General features: G+C 42.5%; 1 protein-coding gene across 4 annotated transcripts in view; it reads left to right on the forward strand.

Moving 5' to 3' along the window:
- LOC137425326 (lysine-specific demethylase 6A) overlaps nt 1-20,144 on the forward strand; it is a 286,024-nt gene that overhangs the window by 136,960 nt on the left and 128,920 nt on the right. For all 4 annotated transcript variants that reach the window (XR_010984098.2, XM_078776555.1, XM_068113641.2 and 1 more), the window contains 2 exons: nt 15,723-15,777; nt 19,436-19,470. Coding sequence is in view for 3 of the 4 variants with exons in the window: in XM_078776555.1 (XP_078632681.1) it covers nt 15,723-15,777; nt 19,436-19,470 (90 nt within the window). In the remaining variant the exon portion in view is untranslated. The remainder of the gene's footprint in view (nt 1-15,722; nt 15,778-19,435; nt 19,471-20,144) is intronic.

A 20,144-nucleotide genomic window follows, 5' to 3' on the forward strand; every position in this document is an offset into this window, starting at 1 on the left:
ATAATTATGGCATCACAGATCACATGGTTTGGCAGCCAGCTTGGATAGAAAAACAAACCTTATCCGATCAACACGAAACTTCACAAATGTGAATCCCTCCCTATACATATACAAGGTGTACATTTTTGATGTGGCATGTCACGTGGTTTGGCAGCCATATTTGCTTGAAAGCCGATGTTTTAAAAAGACCCTTCTCCGAAAACGCTTCACCGATCGATGTGAAACCTGTCCTGTCTGGTAAAAATGTGATACTTCAAAACAGCTGAAGGGATTTAAACCAAACTTATTTATTTTAGGACAGTGAATGAGGGCATCTACCCATTGTCACAGGCAGGGACTACACGGAGGCATATTGTGACACAGTCACATAGCTCTTGTTTTTTTATGTGATTCTTCACCATTGAGAGATGGGGTTACAAACAACATATAGCATAATATTTCAAAAAGTTGTGGACAAGTCTTTTCAAAACTAGGTGGATGAGCTTGTCAGGTGACAAGAACAAGCCGAATAGATTTTGGTTCAGGTCCAAATCCAGATCCAGCCTATCAGCAGGACAGAAAATGTAAACTGTTCAGCCTGGCAGAGGTATACACTATACGGAGTACCAATATAGTTTATGATTGCTATATGTCACCTTTTTCCAGGGATCAAAATCGCATGTCGGTCAATGACATCGGGAGACAGTGGACAAAACACTATACATGCTACTCCAAAAGCTATTTGCTCAGCTGGGAATACCGAACAACCAAATGTTCTTTTTTTCCTTTAGTCGCCATTTTTAGGCAGTTGTCCTAGCCAGAGCTCGAGTTTATATTTATTTAAATTAACTGACTCCATCCTCTCTCCAAAATTTGTGCTTCTGCTGCTGGCTGGCTGATGAGGCAACTGAATGGTTTGTTAATGAGTTGGTTAAATAGCGGAGGAGTTGTGGTGGCATCTCCCATCCATGCAATGCATAAATGCCTTTTCCTCTTAGAGCAATTCCAGTGACTCATGTGATACATCTATTAAAATTTGGCCTCAAAAGGTGTGACAATATAATTTCATACAATTTTAACAAAGGGCAGATAACTTTTTTTTGGTGATAATTGCTGAAGTATTGTGGATTTATTACTTTTTGTCGGAAAACCCACTTTTTGTTGGTTACTACATTTTCTCAATATAGTCGTGGCCAAAAATATTGGCACCCTTGCACTTTTTTCAAATAACTCACAATTTTCTCTAAAAATAAGTTGAAATTGACATAAGTATTTGGTCTCCACAATTCTTTATTTCACTGTTAATATTACAGAACCTTTGTTTTTGATTCAGAACTTAATATATCCTTTTAAATCAGAAAATAAAAAGAAATGGCATTGACAAAATTATTGACACCCAGGACTTCATATTTGGTAGCACGGCCTTTGGACAAAATAACTGCAGTCAAGCGCTTCCTATAGCCATGAATGAGCTTCCTGCACCTCTCTACTGGCAGTTTGGCCCACTCTTCTTGTGCAAACTGCTACAGTTCTCCCAGATTTGAAGGGTACCTTCTCCCAACTCTTCTTTTCAGATCTCCCCACAGGTGTTCAATCTGATTTACATCTAGAATCGGTGCTGGCCACTTCAGACCAGTCCAGCATTTTGTCTCGAACCATCCCTGGGTGCTTTTTTAAAAGTGTGTTTGGGGTCATTGTCCTGCTGCAAGACCCATGACTTTCAACGGAGACCCAGCTTTCTGACACTGGGTTGAACATTGCGCTCCAAAATGCCTTGGTAATCTGAGTTCATAATGCCATGCACACATTCAAGGCACCCAGTGCCAGAGGCAGCACAGCAACCCCAAAACATCACTGAACCTCCATGTTTGACTGTCGGGAAGGTGTTCTTTTCTTTGAAGGCTTAATTTTGTTTTCTGTAAACATAGAGATGATGTGCTTCACCAAAATGCTCTAATTTGGTCTCATCTGTCCAGAGGACATTCTCCCAGAAGGATTTTGGCTTGTTCAGGTGTGTTTTGGAAAACTCCACTCAGGTTTTCTTATGTCTCTCTCTCAGCAGTGGGGTCCTCCTGGCTCTCCTTCCATAGACCCCTCTTTTATTGAGTTGGCGACGGATGGTGCGAGTTAAAACTGTTGTACCTTGTGTCTGAAGGTCAGCTTGAATCTGTTTGGCAGTTGATTGAGGTGCTTTCTCCCCCATTCGAACAATCCTTTGCTGCAATCTTCGATCAGGTTTTCTCCTGCGGCCACGTCCAGCGAGGTTGGCTACAGTGCCATGGGCCTTAAAATTCCTGATAACATTGTGTATGGTGTATACAGGAACATCAAGGTCTCTGGAGATGTACTTGTTGCTTTGAGGTTGTCCTTGCTTGGCTACAATCTTGTGTCTGACCTCCTCAGACAACTCTCTGGTTTTCTTTCTTTTCTCCATGCTCATTGTGTTCTGGCCCTGTGCTTTTTCTGGTCTTCATCAATGATCTCTCTGACTCTCTTGAAAATCCTCTGTATCTCTTTGCTGATGACTCTACTCTCTGTCGCTCCATTCTTCATCCCTCAGATCGGCAGTCTGCAGCTTCCTCACTCTCTGCAGACCTGGACAAAATCACAGACTGGGCAAACAAGTGGAACATGTCTTTCAATCCTGACAAATCGCACACTCTTACGATGTCTCTCCAAAAAGACCGAAAGGACAACCCTCCCATCCACTTTCTGAATAATCCTCTCCAAGAAGTTCTGTCACTCAAGCTTTTGGGTCTCACTATCTGCCATGATCTTTCCTGGGAAAACCACATTTCAAATCTGGCCTCCAAAGCCAGTCGCCGACTGAGCATCCTCCGTCGTGTGAAGTCCTTCCTTGGCACACCTGAGCTCCTCACCACATACAAGGCTTTCATCCGCAGCTCAATGGAATACTGCTCTCCCCTCTGGGCTGGTGCTCCTGCCTCACACCTAGCTCGTCTTCACGCTGTTGAAACCAAAGCATTCAGAATCATTGGAATCTCCCGCGATGAAGCTAACTCCAAGGGCCTCTCACTCACTCACCGCAGGCAGGTTGGTGGTCTTTCCATCTTCTACCGACTCCTCTCTGGCCTTGCCCCCCAAGCTCTCTCTGGGCTCTGTCCCGCAAATATTCCTACAGGTCGCACAAGATCTGCCTGCAACCCTCTTATGGTCAAACTGCCAAAATCAAGACTCTCTGCTCACCTTCACTCCTTCATTCCTCTTTTCTCCTGCCTCTGGAACAAACTCCCTCACTCTCTTCAATCCCACTCCACCCTCCAGGTCTTTAAAACAGCTGTTCACCACCATCTCTTATCTTCCCCCATCCAAAACCTTGATCTTTTCTACCCCCGCTAATTTCACCCCAATTCCACTTTTTTGAAATACCAACTTCTGTCCTGGAAGTCCTTGGTGTCCTTGTGTTTTATACTTCTCCCTCCCCCCCCCCCCCCCCCCTTCCCACGCCTCCTCCCCCCAAGCCCTCTCCCTTCCACACATCTCCCTGCTCTCAAATGTTGTGTTTGTGTGCTTCCCCTTCTCTCCCCATCTTGTTTTCCGCTCCCTCTTTTTATATATTTTGTTTGTCTGGTTGATTTGTTTGTGAAGTAAATGTTAGCTCTTTCACGAGCCTCGATTCAGTATACAAAAAAAAAAAAAAAAAAAAAAATTGTGCTACACACAGTGACACAAAACAGCAGCATGGCTCCTTTTCTCCATTCAAACTGGTTGAAAGAGTGATTTTTGCAGGCACCTGCAACTCACCACAAGTGAGTTCAATTCCAAAGTAAAGGAGAATCACCTGCTTGAAATCTAATTATTTCTCACAACTTCTAAAAGGTGACAATAATATTGTTCGGGCCATTTTAGAATTTCTGTGTTAGTATGGCAGATAGGTGCAGGAATTGTGCCTTTGATGATACAAGCATGGCATTTGGCACACAGTCAGAGTATGTCCGAAGAAAGATATTTGGCTGTCGGGCTATCGCAGATTTGTCCTTTTTTGAAATGGCTGACATTGTTGTCACAGGACAAATCTGTGATGGCCCGATAGCCAAATATCTTCCTTCGGGCATACTCTAACTGTGTGCCAATTCTCGTGCTTGTATCCTCAAAGGCACAATTCTCCCAAATATTTCACCTATCTGCGGTCCTAAAGATTGTGCGCCATTTTTTTTGGACACATCTGTGATGACTCTAATAGTCAGAATATTTAACTGTGTACCAAATACCATGCTTGTATGATTCAAACAACAGTTTATACAAATTAATATACCATATAAATGGCGGCCATTTTAAAAACATTGTTGTCACAGGACAAATATATTATGATAACCCTATAGTTAGGGGTCTTTAATTATGTGCCAAATGTCAAGCTTGTATGACCACAACAGTTTATACACAGTAATGTACCAAATATATGTAAAATAACAAGCAATGGAGGCCATTTTGAAAAATGGCCGCCATTGTTGTCACAGGACAAATCTGTGAATGCACTATAGCCAAATATCTTCCTTAGGGCATACTCCAACTGTGTGCCAAATTTCGTGCTTGTGTCATCACTTCATCAGTCACAATTCTCCCAAATATTTCACCTATCTGCCGTACTATGTGGAATAAGTTAAGATTTCGTAATTTTTTCAGCTTTTTTTTTGTTTTGTTCCACTGCAAACCAAAGAACTACATTTGTGGATACCAAAATATATTTTTAAGTTCAACAATTTTCTGGAAGAAATGGTGCATTATTTGAAAAACTTGCAAGGGTGCCGATTTTTTTTTTTTGACCAAGACTGTAAATTGTGATGCATACATTGGGAATTCTTCAGTGATGCAGACTGCATATTTTATATGCAAAACTGATAAGTGTATAACTGTACAACAGTCTGAAAAACAATTTTATAGCAAAATATACATTATTTCATTTTAGTATGTTATTATTACTTGCAAAATCGAAGATTTTTCAAGTATACTGTTTAGTCGTATGCGTTATTGGCTTTGTTTGTCTGTCAATCGCCTACAGGTCACAATTTTAAACCGATCTTCACAAAACTTCACCAAAAGGCATAGTTGCTCATAAGGAAGATGCCTATTGATTTTGAGGTCAAATTTCTAAAATTGTCATTTACATTAATGAACAGGATAATAAATAATTAAATTGATATATGTGGGAAGACTCCCTCGTGATCAGGCCGTTTGTGCTTCTATGGTTAGCAGCGAGTGCCCTGGGAAGCATTAGGGGAAAGAGTGGCAATTCTATATGTGGGAAAATTGCATGCTCGGTCAGGGTCTCCCAGTTAGCTCAGATGGCAGAGCACTGGTACGGTTCACCAGAGGACCTGGGTTTGATTCCTGGTCTGGGTGTGTAATTTTCCCATATATATCAATTTTAAAATTGTCATTTTTCATCTGATTGACTTGAAAATTGAATGGCTTTTGCATATTGAGTCACTAAATTAAGAAACTAGCTATTTTTGAGGTCAAAAGGTCAAAGGTCAACTCAAGATCAAACTTCTAATATCATCCATTTTCACCTGAAAAATCATCAATTTTCATCCGATTGACTTGAAGTTTGATTAAGATCGTCAATTTTAATCTGAATAAAAACCACCTTTGGAGGCCATTTTTTCCCCGCAAGCGGGGGTTGGCCTTTTTCGGGAACTGTGGTTGTTGTTGTTTTTCGGTCCCCTTTTTGAAGCAATGTTTTACGGCCGGATGCCCCCCTCACGCCAACCCTTTTTGCCGCCTTTAACGACAAGCAGGGAATTACCAGTGAACTGGTACTCAATTAGCCAACCTCGGAAGGATGACAGGCTGAGTCAACCCCCCTGGCGTTAATTCAGCGATTGACCGGGATTCGAACCCAGGATCCTAGGATCCTAAGCCGGCACCCTAGCCGCTAGCCCAACACCAGGGCTAGCCCAACTTAGCAATCTTAATGCAATAAACAATTTGATGTATCCATGTCAAACTTTTTTGAGGGGAGGGGTGGATTTTGCAAGTATCGTGCTTTGCATGACGTCTTGTTTTTCATTTTCGTAATTGAGGCCATTTATTTTATTTCATTATTTTATTTCATTTTCCATCCAAATCCAGCTTTTTGATGAACTCAACTCGCTTCCTGTCATTTTCATCCTCGCATGGCTAGCAATGAACCGGTGGGAGAGCATTTTCTAAAATGTCGTTGAAGCGAAGGGATTTTGACTTGTGTGATCCATCAAAGCCCAACATGTATGGTAGTATCAACCAGTGTTCTGGGCCCTGTGCTTTTTCTGGTCTTCATCAATGATCTCTCCGACTCCCTGGAAAATCCTCTCTATCTCTTTGCTGATGACTCCACTCTCTGCCGCTCCATACCTCATCCCTCAGATCGGCAGTCTGCAGCCTCCTCACTCTCTGCAGACCTGGACAAAATCACAGACTGGTCAAACAAGTAGAACATGTCTTTCAATCCTGACAAATCTCATACTCTCACCATGTCTCTCCGAAAAGACCGTCTGGACAACCCTCCCATCTACTTTCTCTCAACAATCCTCTCCAAGAAGTTCTGTCACTCAAGCTTTTGCGTCTCACTATCTGCCAATATCTTTCCTGGGAAAACCACATTTCCAAGCTGGCCTTCAAAGCCAGTCACCGAATGGGCATCCTCCGTCGTGCAAAGTCCTTCTTCGGCACACCTGAGCTCCTCGCCACATTCAAGGCTTTCATCCGCAGCTCAATGGAATACTGCTCTCCCCTCTGGGCTGGTGCTCCTGCCTCACACCTAGCTCGGCTTCACGCTGTTGAAACCAAAGCTTTCAGAATCATTGCAATCTCCCGCGATGAAGCTAACTCGGAGGGCCTTTCACTCACTCACCGCAGGCAGGTTGGTGGGCTTTCTGTCTTCTACTGACTCCTCTCCGGCCTAGCTCCCCCAGCTCTGTCTGTGTTCTGTCCCCCAAATATTCCTACATGTCGCACAAGATCTGCCAGCAACCCTCGTATGGTGAAATTGCCAAAATCAAGACTCTCTGCTCACCTTCACTCTTTCATTCCTCTTTTCTCCTGCCTTTGGAACAAACTCCCTCACTCTCTTCAATCCCACTCCTCCCCCAGGTCTTTAAGACAGCTGTTCACCACCATCTCTTATCTTCCCCCATCTAAAACCTTGATCTTTTCTACCCCCATGAATTCATCCCAGATCCACTTTTTTTGAAATACCAACTTCTTTCCTGGAAGTCCTAGCAGTGTCCATGTGTTTTATACCTCTCCCACTCCCCTTCCCATGCCTCCTCCCCCCAAGCCCTCTCCCTCCCACAGATCTCCCGATGTTCCTGTTCTTACTGTTCCTGTTCTCCTGATGTTCCTGTTCCATCTCTCTCCCCATCTTGTCTCTCGCTCCCTTTATCATATGTTTTATGTGTCAGTTTGTTTTTGTGTGATTAATGCTGGCTCTTACACGAGCCTCGATCTTGTATACAAAAAAAAAAAGAAGTATGCAGTAGATACCATGAATAAGTAGGTTTCAAAATGGTGCCAAAAAGCAAGAATTTGACTTACCTTCTGAGATTCAGAGAAGTTGCTATTGAGCTTTCATTGTGTTTACCTCATCATACTCTGTGTGTGTTTATTTTTAATCTAAGTACCTATAGTATGAATCCTGGCCTTGTCATTACAAAGGCTTTAAATTGTATGTGCAGCTTCTTTGCTGGATGCGCAGCAATTAAAAAGGATAGAGCATGGACAAATGACAATGGGCTGGCTACATAGAATCATACTTGCTACATAGGATCAGCCTGACCCCAATTCGTGTATAGGAGTGCTTTTGTCTTTGTTGGTGGTCTTGGGAGGTTGGGGTGGGAGGGGAGAACGCAAATTTATTTATGTAAATGTGTATCGTGTAGCGCTGTTCCACATGGGAGAGGGTATTAAAAGTCCCTCCCTTTACAGTACAGTATTCCTGTCTCCACGTTTTCCAGTGCAGTGAGGTGTTTTGAATTACATAGTGAGAAGTATTTTGAATTCCACATTTGAATAAGGATAATCACATACAGTCACGTGATAAAGTAAGTACACCCCATGTAAAGTTTTGACTTTTTCAACATATTTCAACATACAGCTATTTGATCTTCATTTCAACAATATTGAAAGGTAAAGGTGATATAATATAACAAATATCATGAAACCTTTACATTTTGTAGTGCGTTGTATAATTTAAATGAACATAAATGCAAATTTCACATGTGGAAAAAGTAAGTACACCCTTGGCTCTAATAGGTGGTATTGCCCCCTTTGGCAGAAACAACCTCAAGTAGGCGTTTCTTATAACTGTCTACCAGTCTCTGACATCGACTGGGAGAAATTCTTGCCCAATCCTCCATGCAGAATTATTTCAGCCGCGCGATGTTTGAGGGTTTCTTGCATGCACAGCTCGTTTCAAATCCCCCCACAACATCTCCATGGGATTTAGATCTCAATGGGATTTAGATCCGGGCTTTGACTTGGCCATTCCAGAACCCTCCATTTCTTTCTTTTCAGCCATTCCTTGGTGGATTTACTGGTATGTTTAGGGTCATTGTCATGTTGCAAGGTCCACCTTCGGTTGAGCTTCAACTTTCCGACAGATGGCCTCACATTATCCTCAAGCACCCTCTGGTACAATGAATAATTCATAGTGGATTATATGATGGTGAGCTGACCAGGCCCTGATGCAGCAAAGCTGCCCCAAACCATAATATTTCCACCACAATGCTTTACAGTTGGTATCAGGTTCTTGTGGTCAAATACTGTCTTTGGTTTTCGCCAAACATGTCTTCTGGTACTGTGGCCAAATAGCTCTACCTTTGACTCATCTGTCCAGAGCACATTGTTCCAGAAGCGCTGGTCTTTGCCTAGGTGTTCATTGGCAAACTTTAGTCTTGCCCTGATGTTCTTTCTGGACAGCAAAGGTTTCCTCCTGGCACACCTCCCATACAACAACAACAACAACAACATGCATTTTAAGGCCATTTTCCCTGCTAGAGCGGGGGTTAGCCTTGCGGTCCCCATGACAATCTTCTCCATTTTGCCCTATTTTCTGCATCTCTCCTTGTTAACCCCCTTGCCCGCATTTCTTCTTCCACCATCTTTAGCCAAGTCTTTCTCAGTCTTCCCCGTCCTTTACTTCCTTCTACATTCATTTCCATCACTCTTCTCAACCAGTCACTTTCATCCTTCCTCAACACGTGACCAAACCATCTCAACCTGTTCCTCTTCACAGCATCAATCACAGGCTCTATTCCCATCATCTTTCGCAATTCATCATTTGTCTTCCTCTCTCTCAACGACACTCCACACATCCACCGAACCATTCGCATTTCCACCCTTTCCAGCCTTCGTTGCTGCTCTACATTCATGACCCATGTCTCGCTCCCATAAATCATAACACTTCTCACACATGCAGCATACACCTTTCCCTTCAGCTTCAACGACACTCCCCTCCTCATCAGCACACCACTCAGTTCCCGAAACTTCTTCCATGCACATCTCACTCTAGCAACCGTTGCCGAGTCTGATCCACCTTCTCCATTCAGCATGTCTCCGAGGTCGCAAAATGTTTTCACACCTTCCAGCTTCACGCCGTCTCCAAGATCCAACTCAACATTTCCTCCATCTGCAGCTCCCTCTGTGCACACCTTACATTTGAATGTAGCTGCCACACTGGTTAATGACCCTCCCATGTAGATCAAATTTGTGCAGCCTCTTTCTAATGGTAGACTCGTGCACTTTGACATCAACAGTGGCAAGAGCTACCTGTCGGTCCCGTGATGACATTCTGGGGTTCTTAGAGACTTCTTTCAGCATCTTGCGGTCTGCTCTCGGGTTGAACTTGCTGGGGCGGCCTGGCCTGAACAAGTTGGCAGTTGTTTGGAATCTTCTCCACTTGTAGATGATCTTCCGGACAGTCGAATGATTGATTTTAAATTGTTTGGAGATCTTTTTAAATCCCTTCCCAGACTCGTCGGCATCTATAACCTTCTTTCTGAAGGCCTGAGAGAGCTCTTTTGATCTAGGCATGGTGACGCCGCACACTTCAACAACAAAGAGCAAACCAAACTAAATGTCTGAGGTTTAAATAAGACAGGTTCCTCCAAGATCCTCTCTAACGATGTTCTAATCATTTGCACCTGAGCTGGTGCACCTGATTCTAATTTTAGGTATTTGAAGTAGTGATAAATGTAGGGGTGTACTTACTTTTTCCACATGTGAAATTTGCATTTGTGTTTATTAAAATTATACAATGGACTACAAAATGTAAATGTTTCATGATATTTGTTATATTATATCACCTTTATATATCAATATTGTTGAAATGAAGATCAAACACCTGTATGTTGAAATATGATGAAAAAGTCAAAACTTTACATGGGGTGTACTTACTTTTTCATGTGACCGTAACATAAATGTTTCATGATATTTGTTATATTATATCACCTTTATATATCAATATTGTTGAAATGAAGATCAAACACCTGTATGTTGAAATATGATGAAAAAGTCAAAACTTTACATGGGGTGTACTTACTTTTTCATGTGACCGTAACATACCTGGGGGGACCGGGTGCTATGAAGCAAAATTGCATTTTTGCTGTGAAACGTGTGGAATTGAACCCAGCTGTTATTACCTCTGCCACCGAAGGTGGTTGGGTGTTATGTTTTCACGTCTGTCTGTCTGTTTGTCTGTGCATATGATATCTCAAAAAGTTATGAACGGATTCAGACGAAACTTGGTGGACAGGTTGGGTATGTGACGAGGACAAATTAATTCGATTTTGGATGAAGATTCAAATCCGAATCTGGATACAGGATTTTAAAAAATTTAAAAGTGATTCGTCACCATTGAAAGATGAGGCCAAAAACTATATATGGCGTGATATTTCAAAAAGTTGTGGATGAGTTTTGACAAAACTAGGTGGACGAGTTGTGTAGGTGACAAGAACAAGCCGATTCGATTTTGTTTCATTCGAGGATCCAGATCCGGCCTATCAGTAGGATACAAAATGTAAACTGTTCATCCTGGTGAAAGTAGACACTCTGCCGAGTGCTTTTCTAGTTCCCATTTGTTTCTATTACTCCTGTCTCATGCATAAAAGTGATCACACTGGCTAGTTGAATGTAACCACACGATTGAGAGGGGTTGTTACTGTATTTTCCATAGCTTTTCACCCTTATAAAGAAGTTGGGTATTCTGTTGGATAATATTCTGTGTCCAGATACAAAAACATGGCCAGTGGTTTGGGCGGTTTTTGGGCATTCCTAAGATTTGTTCAATGCTGCTAAAGTGATAAAATGGCAAGAATTACACTGTGGTTTACCTTTGCCTTTCCAGCAGTCAGTCAGGTCATGAATTTGGCAATGGGCCAGGGTGCTCGGGATAACTCGCCAACTCTTCGCGAAAGATACCATAGGATGTTAACTTCCACCAGGGATTGCTCACAAATGCGTCTCCATCTTAATGTCCATCCAAGGGACCATGTGCTTTATGATGAAACTCTGTGCCTGTGAAGCACCAATTCAGCAGTTTAAAGTTGGGCTAATAATTGAACCCACACTAGATCGCTCAAAGCCAAGCTTGCTACCTCGGCACCATCCTGTTGGAGTACACTCCTCCATACCGTGTTGTAATTCAGGATAGATAACATTCCTGGTTGCCTTCGCCATAATTATGACATTTTTATTCAACATTGATTGTCTTATTAGTCCCCTACCAGTTTCACTGGAGAGGACTATAGGTTTGCTCTCCATCTGTTCATCTGACCGTCTGTGTGTCCTACCTGTGGTTTTCCAGACTTTTCCCCCATACCTTTGAAACTATTCAACTGAAACTTGGCACATGGCTTTATTTTGATAAGTTGCAGAACAGGTTTGAGTTTCGAGGCGTTTCGCCAATTTTTTTATCACCATTAGAGGACATGTATTGCAAAGCAATTCTCCCTCTTGTTTTGACATTATTTGGACACCGCTTTCTGAGATCTGTTATCACACCTGACCCTAGTATGAATTATATACAGTACAATGCCTACGAGGAAGACACATTGAAGGTTTTGGCCCTTTCAAAACACCTCGTCATCCTGTGAACAAAAATAAAAAAGCCGAAATTGATTGCTATTTACTGTATATTTGCCAGAGTTCTTTCTATTGAGCCACTACTCAACTGTGTCTGTTGAGAAATTCCTTGAATTATTTTACCACCTCTCTGCATGGGCATGCTAAGACATGTCTTTTTACTTTGCAGCTTTTGCAAGGAACATACATAAACATCAAGTCCTTAACTGGCATGTTCTTTCCTGTCTGTAATATACAAGATACTTTTCATTATTTGTGGCATGTCTTTGACAACCTGAAATTATATCAGAGTTTATGTGACTACAGTGCATGTATTTTGTTCAGCAGGTAATGACGTCATTCTGTCTGTATTAGATCTGTATGTTTGACAATAATGCCCCAACAATGCTATGACATATGCACCTGCTCCTAGAGGAAGGGACTTTTGTTCCTGACAAGGTACATCATCACCAGGTTATGTGTACCAAGCATATGAACGGACTCGTTTACTTTAGCTGTTTAAAAACGTGCAGCCTTCATTGCCATCTGTGGCTGAAACATTGGAGTGTGTGTGTGTGTGTGTGTGTGTGTGTGTGTGTGTGTGTGTGTGTGTGTGTGTGTGTGTGTGTGTGTGTGTGTGTGTGTGTGTGTGTGTGTGTGTGTGTGTGTGTGTGTGTGTGTGTGTGTGTGTGTGTGTGTGTGTGTGTGTGTGTGTGTGTGTAATATATAATTACGTATACAGGACTTCCTGGGATATTCTTTTTAATTTGAGCCAAACTGAAAAAATATCACCAATTTTTTTCCTTGGAGCCAATGTACCCTTTCTCCTTAATTTATCAATTATGGCCGAGTATTTGATCTTGGGAAAATGAATGTAATTAACTCTCCCCCTCCCTTCACCGAGCCCCACCCAAGTCAATTTGGCAGACCTTCTTCTTCTTTCTCTTCAGTTGATAAGGGGCAAGTTCCAGTGTTATCAAGTGTTACCAAAGTCCTCTTTAACGTATTGAAATTAAAATTGGTACATGACTTTATGATGAGTTACAGAAACTGCAGCTTATTCTGCAGCTTTGCATACCTCAAACAATTTGTCTTACTGTAACCTATATGACTCACTTCCTGAGTGCTTGGGATCAATAACATTAATTTGGACCAGTAGGGGGAATCTATTACAAAGCAATTCTCCCTCTTGTTTGATTTGTTTTCATTACTTGTACAAATTTGTGCTCATGGAAGAGCAAAGTGACTGGTGATAAAAGGGTGACATGCTGACATTGGGGTGGTGTGGAAACAGCTACAGGACACTGCCTTGCTCCCTCAATCGATCTGCTCTCATTTGCCATTATCTCTTCTCTTATCCGCACCATGTGACCACCACAATTCAGCCGGCGTTTTACCATGTCTCCCTGTCATGCTTACTTGCAAACCAACCTTCTCCCTCAGTTCACCAATCTTCCTTCTATTCACCCTTTTCACTCCCACAAATAGATATGGCTGGTGTTTGCTTGACGGTTAAGGTGGCTGGATTAAGATATTGGGATCTTGTGTTTGAGCCCCTGTCATGCCATTCAAAATAATCATCAGTCATCAAAACAAAACAAATAATCAAAACAGTCATCCTTCCCAAATAATCAAAACGGTCATCCTTCCCAAATAATCAAAACAGTCATCCTTCCGAAGTCAGCAGAATGAGTACTGGCTTACTGGAAACGGGGAACTTCATCAGTGGCGCGGCTGTGGTCCCAGCAATGATGAAACCAGCAGCCGCAGGCTGCATACAAAATCATGATGATGACTGCCAAAACCCTCTTGACCCAGTTATTCTCACAGGCCTGCAACTTCTGTTGTTATCGTCTCTGCCAGTGAGAGCCGGGGAATGACCCAAGTGCAGACGCAACACCGGTTCCACAAGAGCCGATTAATCATTCCCCAGCAAAAAGGTAGGGTAAGTCCTCGTCTCTCGGAGAGAAAGATATCCCCAGGGGGTAAACCGCAGATTAATCGACCGTACGTGCCGCGTGGGTATGACCTTTGCAGCACGGATGTAGTGGACTACTTCCGCTCGCTTGTTTGCGCCTGCGCGAAGAGACTTGAGGGTATGCAAGGTCAAAAAACTTTCGTGAGCTATTCCCCGGCTCGCGGGGTACTAAACGCAGTGTTCGTCTCTATAACCCCAACGCTAACTCTGTTGTGGCCCTGACTTTGTGAATGTGGGGTACACCATTGTGGATATCAATAGACTGTCTCCGTGCGGCGGGCTTGTTCGAGAGTACTGTCCAGGGCTTTACAACAACAACAACAACAACAACAACAGCAACATTAGTGGGCTGAGAGTGAGTGCTTCCCTGCCTCAAACCGATATTCATGCTGAACTTCTCCAAAATCCTTGGACCAACCAAAATTCTTCCTTCCGTTTCCTTGTACATCCCTTCTGCCAACCTAACTTCTGCTTCTGGCACTTCCATTCATCTTAGTGTTGCCCTCGCCATCTCTCTCTGCAGTGTCATAGACGTTCTACAGGTCCTCAAATCCCAATGCCATTTCACACTGCACCTCTAACCTCTCCTCCACAATGAAGCCATTTGTGAACCAGGTGATGAAGCAGTACCAGAAGATGACGTAAGACCAATGTACCATAATGCTGCTGAGAAATGGAGCTTTGATTTGTAGCTCTGCAAAGCATACCAGTTTAGATTCATGACGTTCTCCTCTCCACGGGAAATCACTTCCGCCCCGCTGTGGTGAATAGCAAGCATGATGAACACCCCGATAGGAGCTCTCAAGCCTTGCTGAAACAGTGTGCTCCAACAAAGGATGCTCCAGGTTATTGACAGTCTTCACTGAGGTCAGGGCTCTGATTAATGTTAAGCGTGCAAGAGTGTCTTTTCGAGGGGATAACTTCCTCTACGCACCCCCCCCCCCCCTTCCCTACCCTTGTGCAGGCCAATAATGTGAACGACTGTCTTCCTTTGTCTGATTGTCTTCTGTACCATAGGTCGATCTCTCCTTTCTTCGCCCGACTCCTCTGTCTCTCCCCTGACTGTGTCTGGTTTGTGCACTTTTTATGTCTAGCAAACCTCAAGGGACAATCGCACGGCCGGCCTCAAACCTCTCAAATATCCCTCCACTTCCCTCTGGCTGAGCAGCCTACTCTGACTGGATGGCCTCAAACCCCAAGCTCATGGAGGCATGCTCTTGCCTGTCTAGTCATATCCAACATGCCATGGTCTGTTTTTATGACAATTATCAACCTAGTTTACATATCTCTTCTCCTTACTTGACATTACAAATATTAAGCGATTATACGACAAAACAATAATAATTGTGCATATACCGTAGAACCAAATGAAGAGAACTGCATAGCAATAATTACATCAACCATTCCAATCCATTGAAGGTAAACCTCACAATGAAATACAGGATTCTCCTTTTCTTAACACTATTGTGAAACGTTGTTTCCATTGGCAAACTGTAGTACCGTACTGTATTACTGTTGGATGTGGTGCGCCATGCGGCACTATTAAACCTCTTTGCCGTGATGGTGAAAGGAGTTTTGTGTACGTGTACCTTTGCCAAATGGGAATTTTGGTTTCGACCATGTTTTGCTCCGATATTATTTTTGCGTTGTTCCAGTGAAACTATAGTGCAGCTGTTTTATTGTTTATTTTTTCCTTGTGTTGCAGCATTTCCAGTTGGCGCTGATCGATTCAAGCCCGTGTTCCCTATCAAAATCTGAAAGTGCGTACTGGTTAAACAAACACGAAACGTGATAACTTTTTGTTGCGCTTCAGATGGCTTTATTTTTTTTATTTTTTTTTAAAGAGTGCATTGTTTAATGATTTGCATATTTTGAAACAAAGCTATATGGATATAAGTGTTGCAATATATTTAAACTTATTGTCAAAGTGTTTTTCTTATTCCATGTAATTTAACTTCAATCCTTATTTGATTTGTTTTCATTACTTGTAAGAATCTGTGCTTATGGAAGAGCAAAGTGACAGGCAATAAAAGGGGTGATATGCTGACATTGGGGTGGTGAGGAAGCATCTGCAGGACACAAATGAGCATGTGTGTGAATGAATGGAAAAAGACAGAAAAGCCAAAAATATTAACCTGTGGGAAAGGGGTGAGAGTAGCGTGTCAACTGCTGTAGAAAAGCTCACAGGTAGGGATGGAATACGACATAAATTGGCAAAGTACTGTGCTGCCATCTTGAATTTCTGGAGGGATGGTGGTTCGATGGGTGAAAAAAAAAGAGTAACACAGGAGTGGAGGTGAACCATCATCCTCAATTTTGGAAGGGTAACTGGAAGAACATGTCCTTGAGGAGGTAAGGGGTGGACTGCTTATAGAACAGAGGTTGCAAGGCCTGAGGAGAGGTAACAGAAAACAGGCCACCGCCCTGTCTACGACAAGACAGCAATAGACCCTGTGCCTCTACTACTTAGTGTAAGATACCGTTGATGTTGAGTTTTGGATTCCACAGCAAACATGAGTGATGTGCGAATCTCTATAGGGGAGAGCAGTATCCTGTTGAGCTACAAGAGGTTCAGAATTACCATGGACGCACTATGACTGATGAAGGAGGATACCCTATCTGCAGCTGGCTTTGGAGGCCAGCTTTGATCAATAGTCTGCCAGCGAGAGGCTGTGGTTGATTGTGAGGCCTATAATTTTCAGGGATCCGGGCAGTTTCCAGTGGCTTATCAACGAAGTACAATAAATAGGTGGGTTCACAGTATGATCCTTCTGAAGAGAGTAGGCGATGATATGAGACTTGCCTGGATTATCAGACATGTTCTTGTCAGACCACCATTGACCCCTTTCATACCTCCTGAGCGGAATGCATTTGTGTTACTGGTCTTTTGAGATTGCGAACCTTTTGGTGTATTGTGGTATCTTCTGAAAGGTGGAAAATAACGTTTTCCTGACTATCACAGGCATCATGCATATGAGGAACAAAACTGTGTCCAATATATGTTGCCTACGTGGCGTTCATTCCGGTAGTGAATAAAGGATATCGACGAAAAATTTGTATTCATCTCGTGCGTGGACAAGGGCTGGAAGTCCAAGAATTAAGGTAGCTTTAAATAGCAGAAAGCTTGGCAATCAGGGTGGGGTGCCTGTCATTGTTAAAACTAAAAGCATGTAATATATTGAGATAGTCCTGACCCTTTTTTTTTTTTTTTTTTAAATATTGATACTGGAAGGGGTACCCGCATTGCTTGGTGCTGTTCTATTCATGTTGGCCTTTTGAAGAAATCAAATTTTGATTTGTTTGATTTTGTGTGGGGATATAAAACACTTACCTATACCCACTAAGAAATTGGATAGGGGATCATTTAATATTAGCTTTCATGCAGCTACAAAGGTTGAGGCACTATACAGAGATTTTTTTAAATCCAAAACTTTTGATTTTGATTTTTTTTAAAACAAAAAACTTTTTTTGCCGAACAACACTCATGGTCATTCGCTGATGAATCTCTAAAAGCCATCTCTGAGAAAATGGCGATACACGCACACAAAACCATCTCTTTTATAGTTATAGCTTCAGGGTCTCTTCATTGTTTGGAGAAAAGCAGCAGACGCATAGTTGTCACTGGGACATGGAAGTGGTTTAACCCAAAACGTGGGTTTTACGAGGACAAAAAGCTCCCCCTCTAGTTTTTTTTGCCACAGATTTACTGCATTCTAGCTCACCAGTGTTCACACACAGTTAAGCTTCTTTTATCGCCATTGTTTATAATTCTTCCTTGAGAATTTACAAATTCCTCCATGAAAATTTACAAACCAGGCAGGTGAGTTTCATTCATTTTGGGGTGGAGAAAAGTTTGCTTGGAAGAGATTTTGGTATAGAGATGGAGAGAGAACATTCTAAAATCTAAAGGGATGCTTTTGGTGTGCAGTATTTCAGTGGGTCTATAAGCCATGTAATCTAATCTCGGTTTTTATAACTCTCAGTATCTCTACCTGTGCAAGCTTTTTTATTTGTTTTGAATACAATAACAACAACAGGCATTTTAAGGCCATTTTCCCTGCAAGAGCGGGGGTTAGCCTTGCGGTCCCCATGACAATCTTCTCCATTTTGCCCTATTTTCTGCATCTCCCCTTGTTAACCCCCTTGCCCGCATTTGTTCTTCGACCATCTTTAGCCAAGTCTTTCTCGGTCTTCCCCGTCCTCTACTTCCTTCTACATTCATTTCCATCACTCTTCTCAACCAGTCACTTTCATCCTTCCTCAACACATGACCAAACCATCTCAAACTGTTTATCTTCAGAGCATCCATCACAGGCTCTATTCCCATCATCTTTCGCAATTCATCATTTGTCTTCCTCTCTCTCAACGATACTCCACACATCCACCGAACCATTCGCATTTCCACCCTTTCCAGCCTACGTTGCTGCTCTACGTTCATTACCCATGTCTCACTCCCATAAATCATAACACTTCTCACACATGCAGCATACACCTTTCCCTTCATCTTCAACGACACTCCCCTCCTCATCAGCACGCCACTCAGTTCCCGAAACTTCTTCCATGCACAACTCACTCTAGCAACCGTTGCCGAGTCTGATCCACCTTCTCCATTCAGCATGTCTCCTAGGTAACAAAGTTTTGAATAAAAAAAAAAATTCTCCTGCCTTGCTTGGATTTCGATTTTGTGGAGACCATTTCCTTATTTCTGTTTATTTGCTGCTTCTCTTGTGCATGCCTAATCTTATTTACATTGATGATTCTTGACTCTTACTTTTCTCACCTCTTCGTTGTTTGTAAAATGCTTTGATCTTGCCTCGAAAGGAGAAGCAAGCACCATGTTAGAAATTGATTGATTGATTAAACAAGGAGATGCGTGAGCAAGTTAAATCGAATATTGCAGCAGTAAATGATGTGGGCAAATGACTTTTGGAAACTGCCACCATAAAATCTCGAGCAAGTGGTAATGCAAAGGAGGAAATGAAAAGGAATGCACAGGAAGAGAAATGTGAGAGAAGATGAAGCGAAAGAAAAGGAATCTCTTGCAGTAATTGGGTAAAGAGAGTGATTTTGAGTCCACGTGTGACAGCACTTTTGAGTCCAGCAGCTCTCGGTTCCATTCCTTGATTTTGCTTCGTCATGATTGTATCAGCATCCGACAGCTCTGCTTTTGTCAAATCAAATAGTTTGATGAAAATGGAAATGGTTTTTATGTATTTCTTCTTTCCAACTTTGCAGTTTTGTCACATTAAATATTGTATACACTTTTGGTTACACCATTTAAATAACGTGTACATCATTTTGTACTCGTGTTGTACTATTCTGTTGGTTGAACATATTTTTTTCTCCACTCCCTCCATTCCCCCCTCCTTTTTGTATCCCATATTTGGATCATCTTTCTACCCACAATCCTGTATGCAGTTAAATTTCACATTGCCCATTTACATGAAATTCAGGTGAGCAGCTTTCCCAAGATCTTACTCTGAATTGCTGTCCTTTCTGGCTCCTCCTTTTTTGCTGCTGCCACCACCTCCTCTCTTCATTTTCTGACTCCTTTCTTGCTCCATTTTTCCTTTTATCGTCCTCTTTTTCTTCTTCCTCCTTTTTCATTTACTGCCTTTTTATTCTTGTACCTCTTTATTTTAACCCTTCGTTTTCTTAAGTCTTTTTTTGCCTTCTCATTTCTGCCTCCTCCACCTTTTCTGCTTTGATTACCCCACCCCCTGTCATTGTTACCCCTCAGTCTCCCACTTTGTTGTCCTTACGCCTGACCCTCCTTGTCATCGGGCCCCCCAAAATTGTCGCATAACCACCCCTCCCCCAGCGTCACCTCTGCCATCCTCCCCCAGCATTTCCGCCTCTGCCACCCTCCCCCAACGTCGCCGCCGCTGCCATCCTCCCCCAGCATCGCCACCACTGCCGTCCAACACCTCAGTGTCATTGCCACCGCCACCTCCTCTCTTCCTTTTCTGACTCCTTTCTTGCTCCCTTTTTCCTTTTATCCTCCTCTTTTTCTTCTTCCTCCTCTTTTTCATTTACTGCCTTTTTTATTCTTGTACCTCTTTATTTTAACCCTTCGTTTTCTTAAGTCTTTTTTTGCCTTCTCATTTCTGCCTCCTCCACCTTTTCT

The sequence above is a fragment of the Myxine glutinosa genome, chromosome 4, assembly GCF_964187855.1.
Source record: "Myxine glutinosa chromosome 4, kmMyxGlut1.1, whole genome shotgun sequence".
Classification (NCBI taxonomy): Eukaryota; Metazoa; Chordata; class Myxini; order Myxiniformes; family Myxinidae; genus Myxine; species Myxine glutinosa.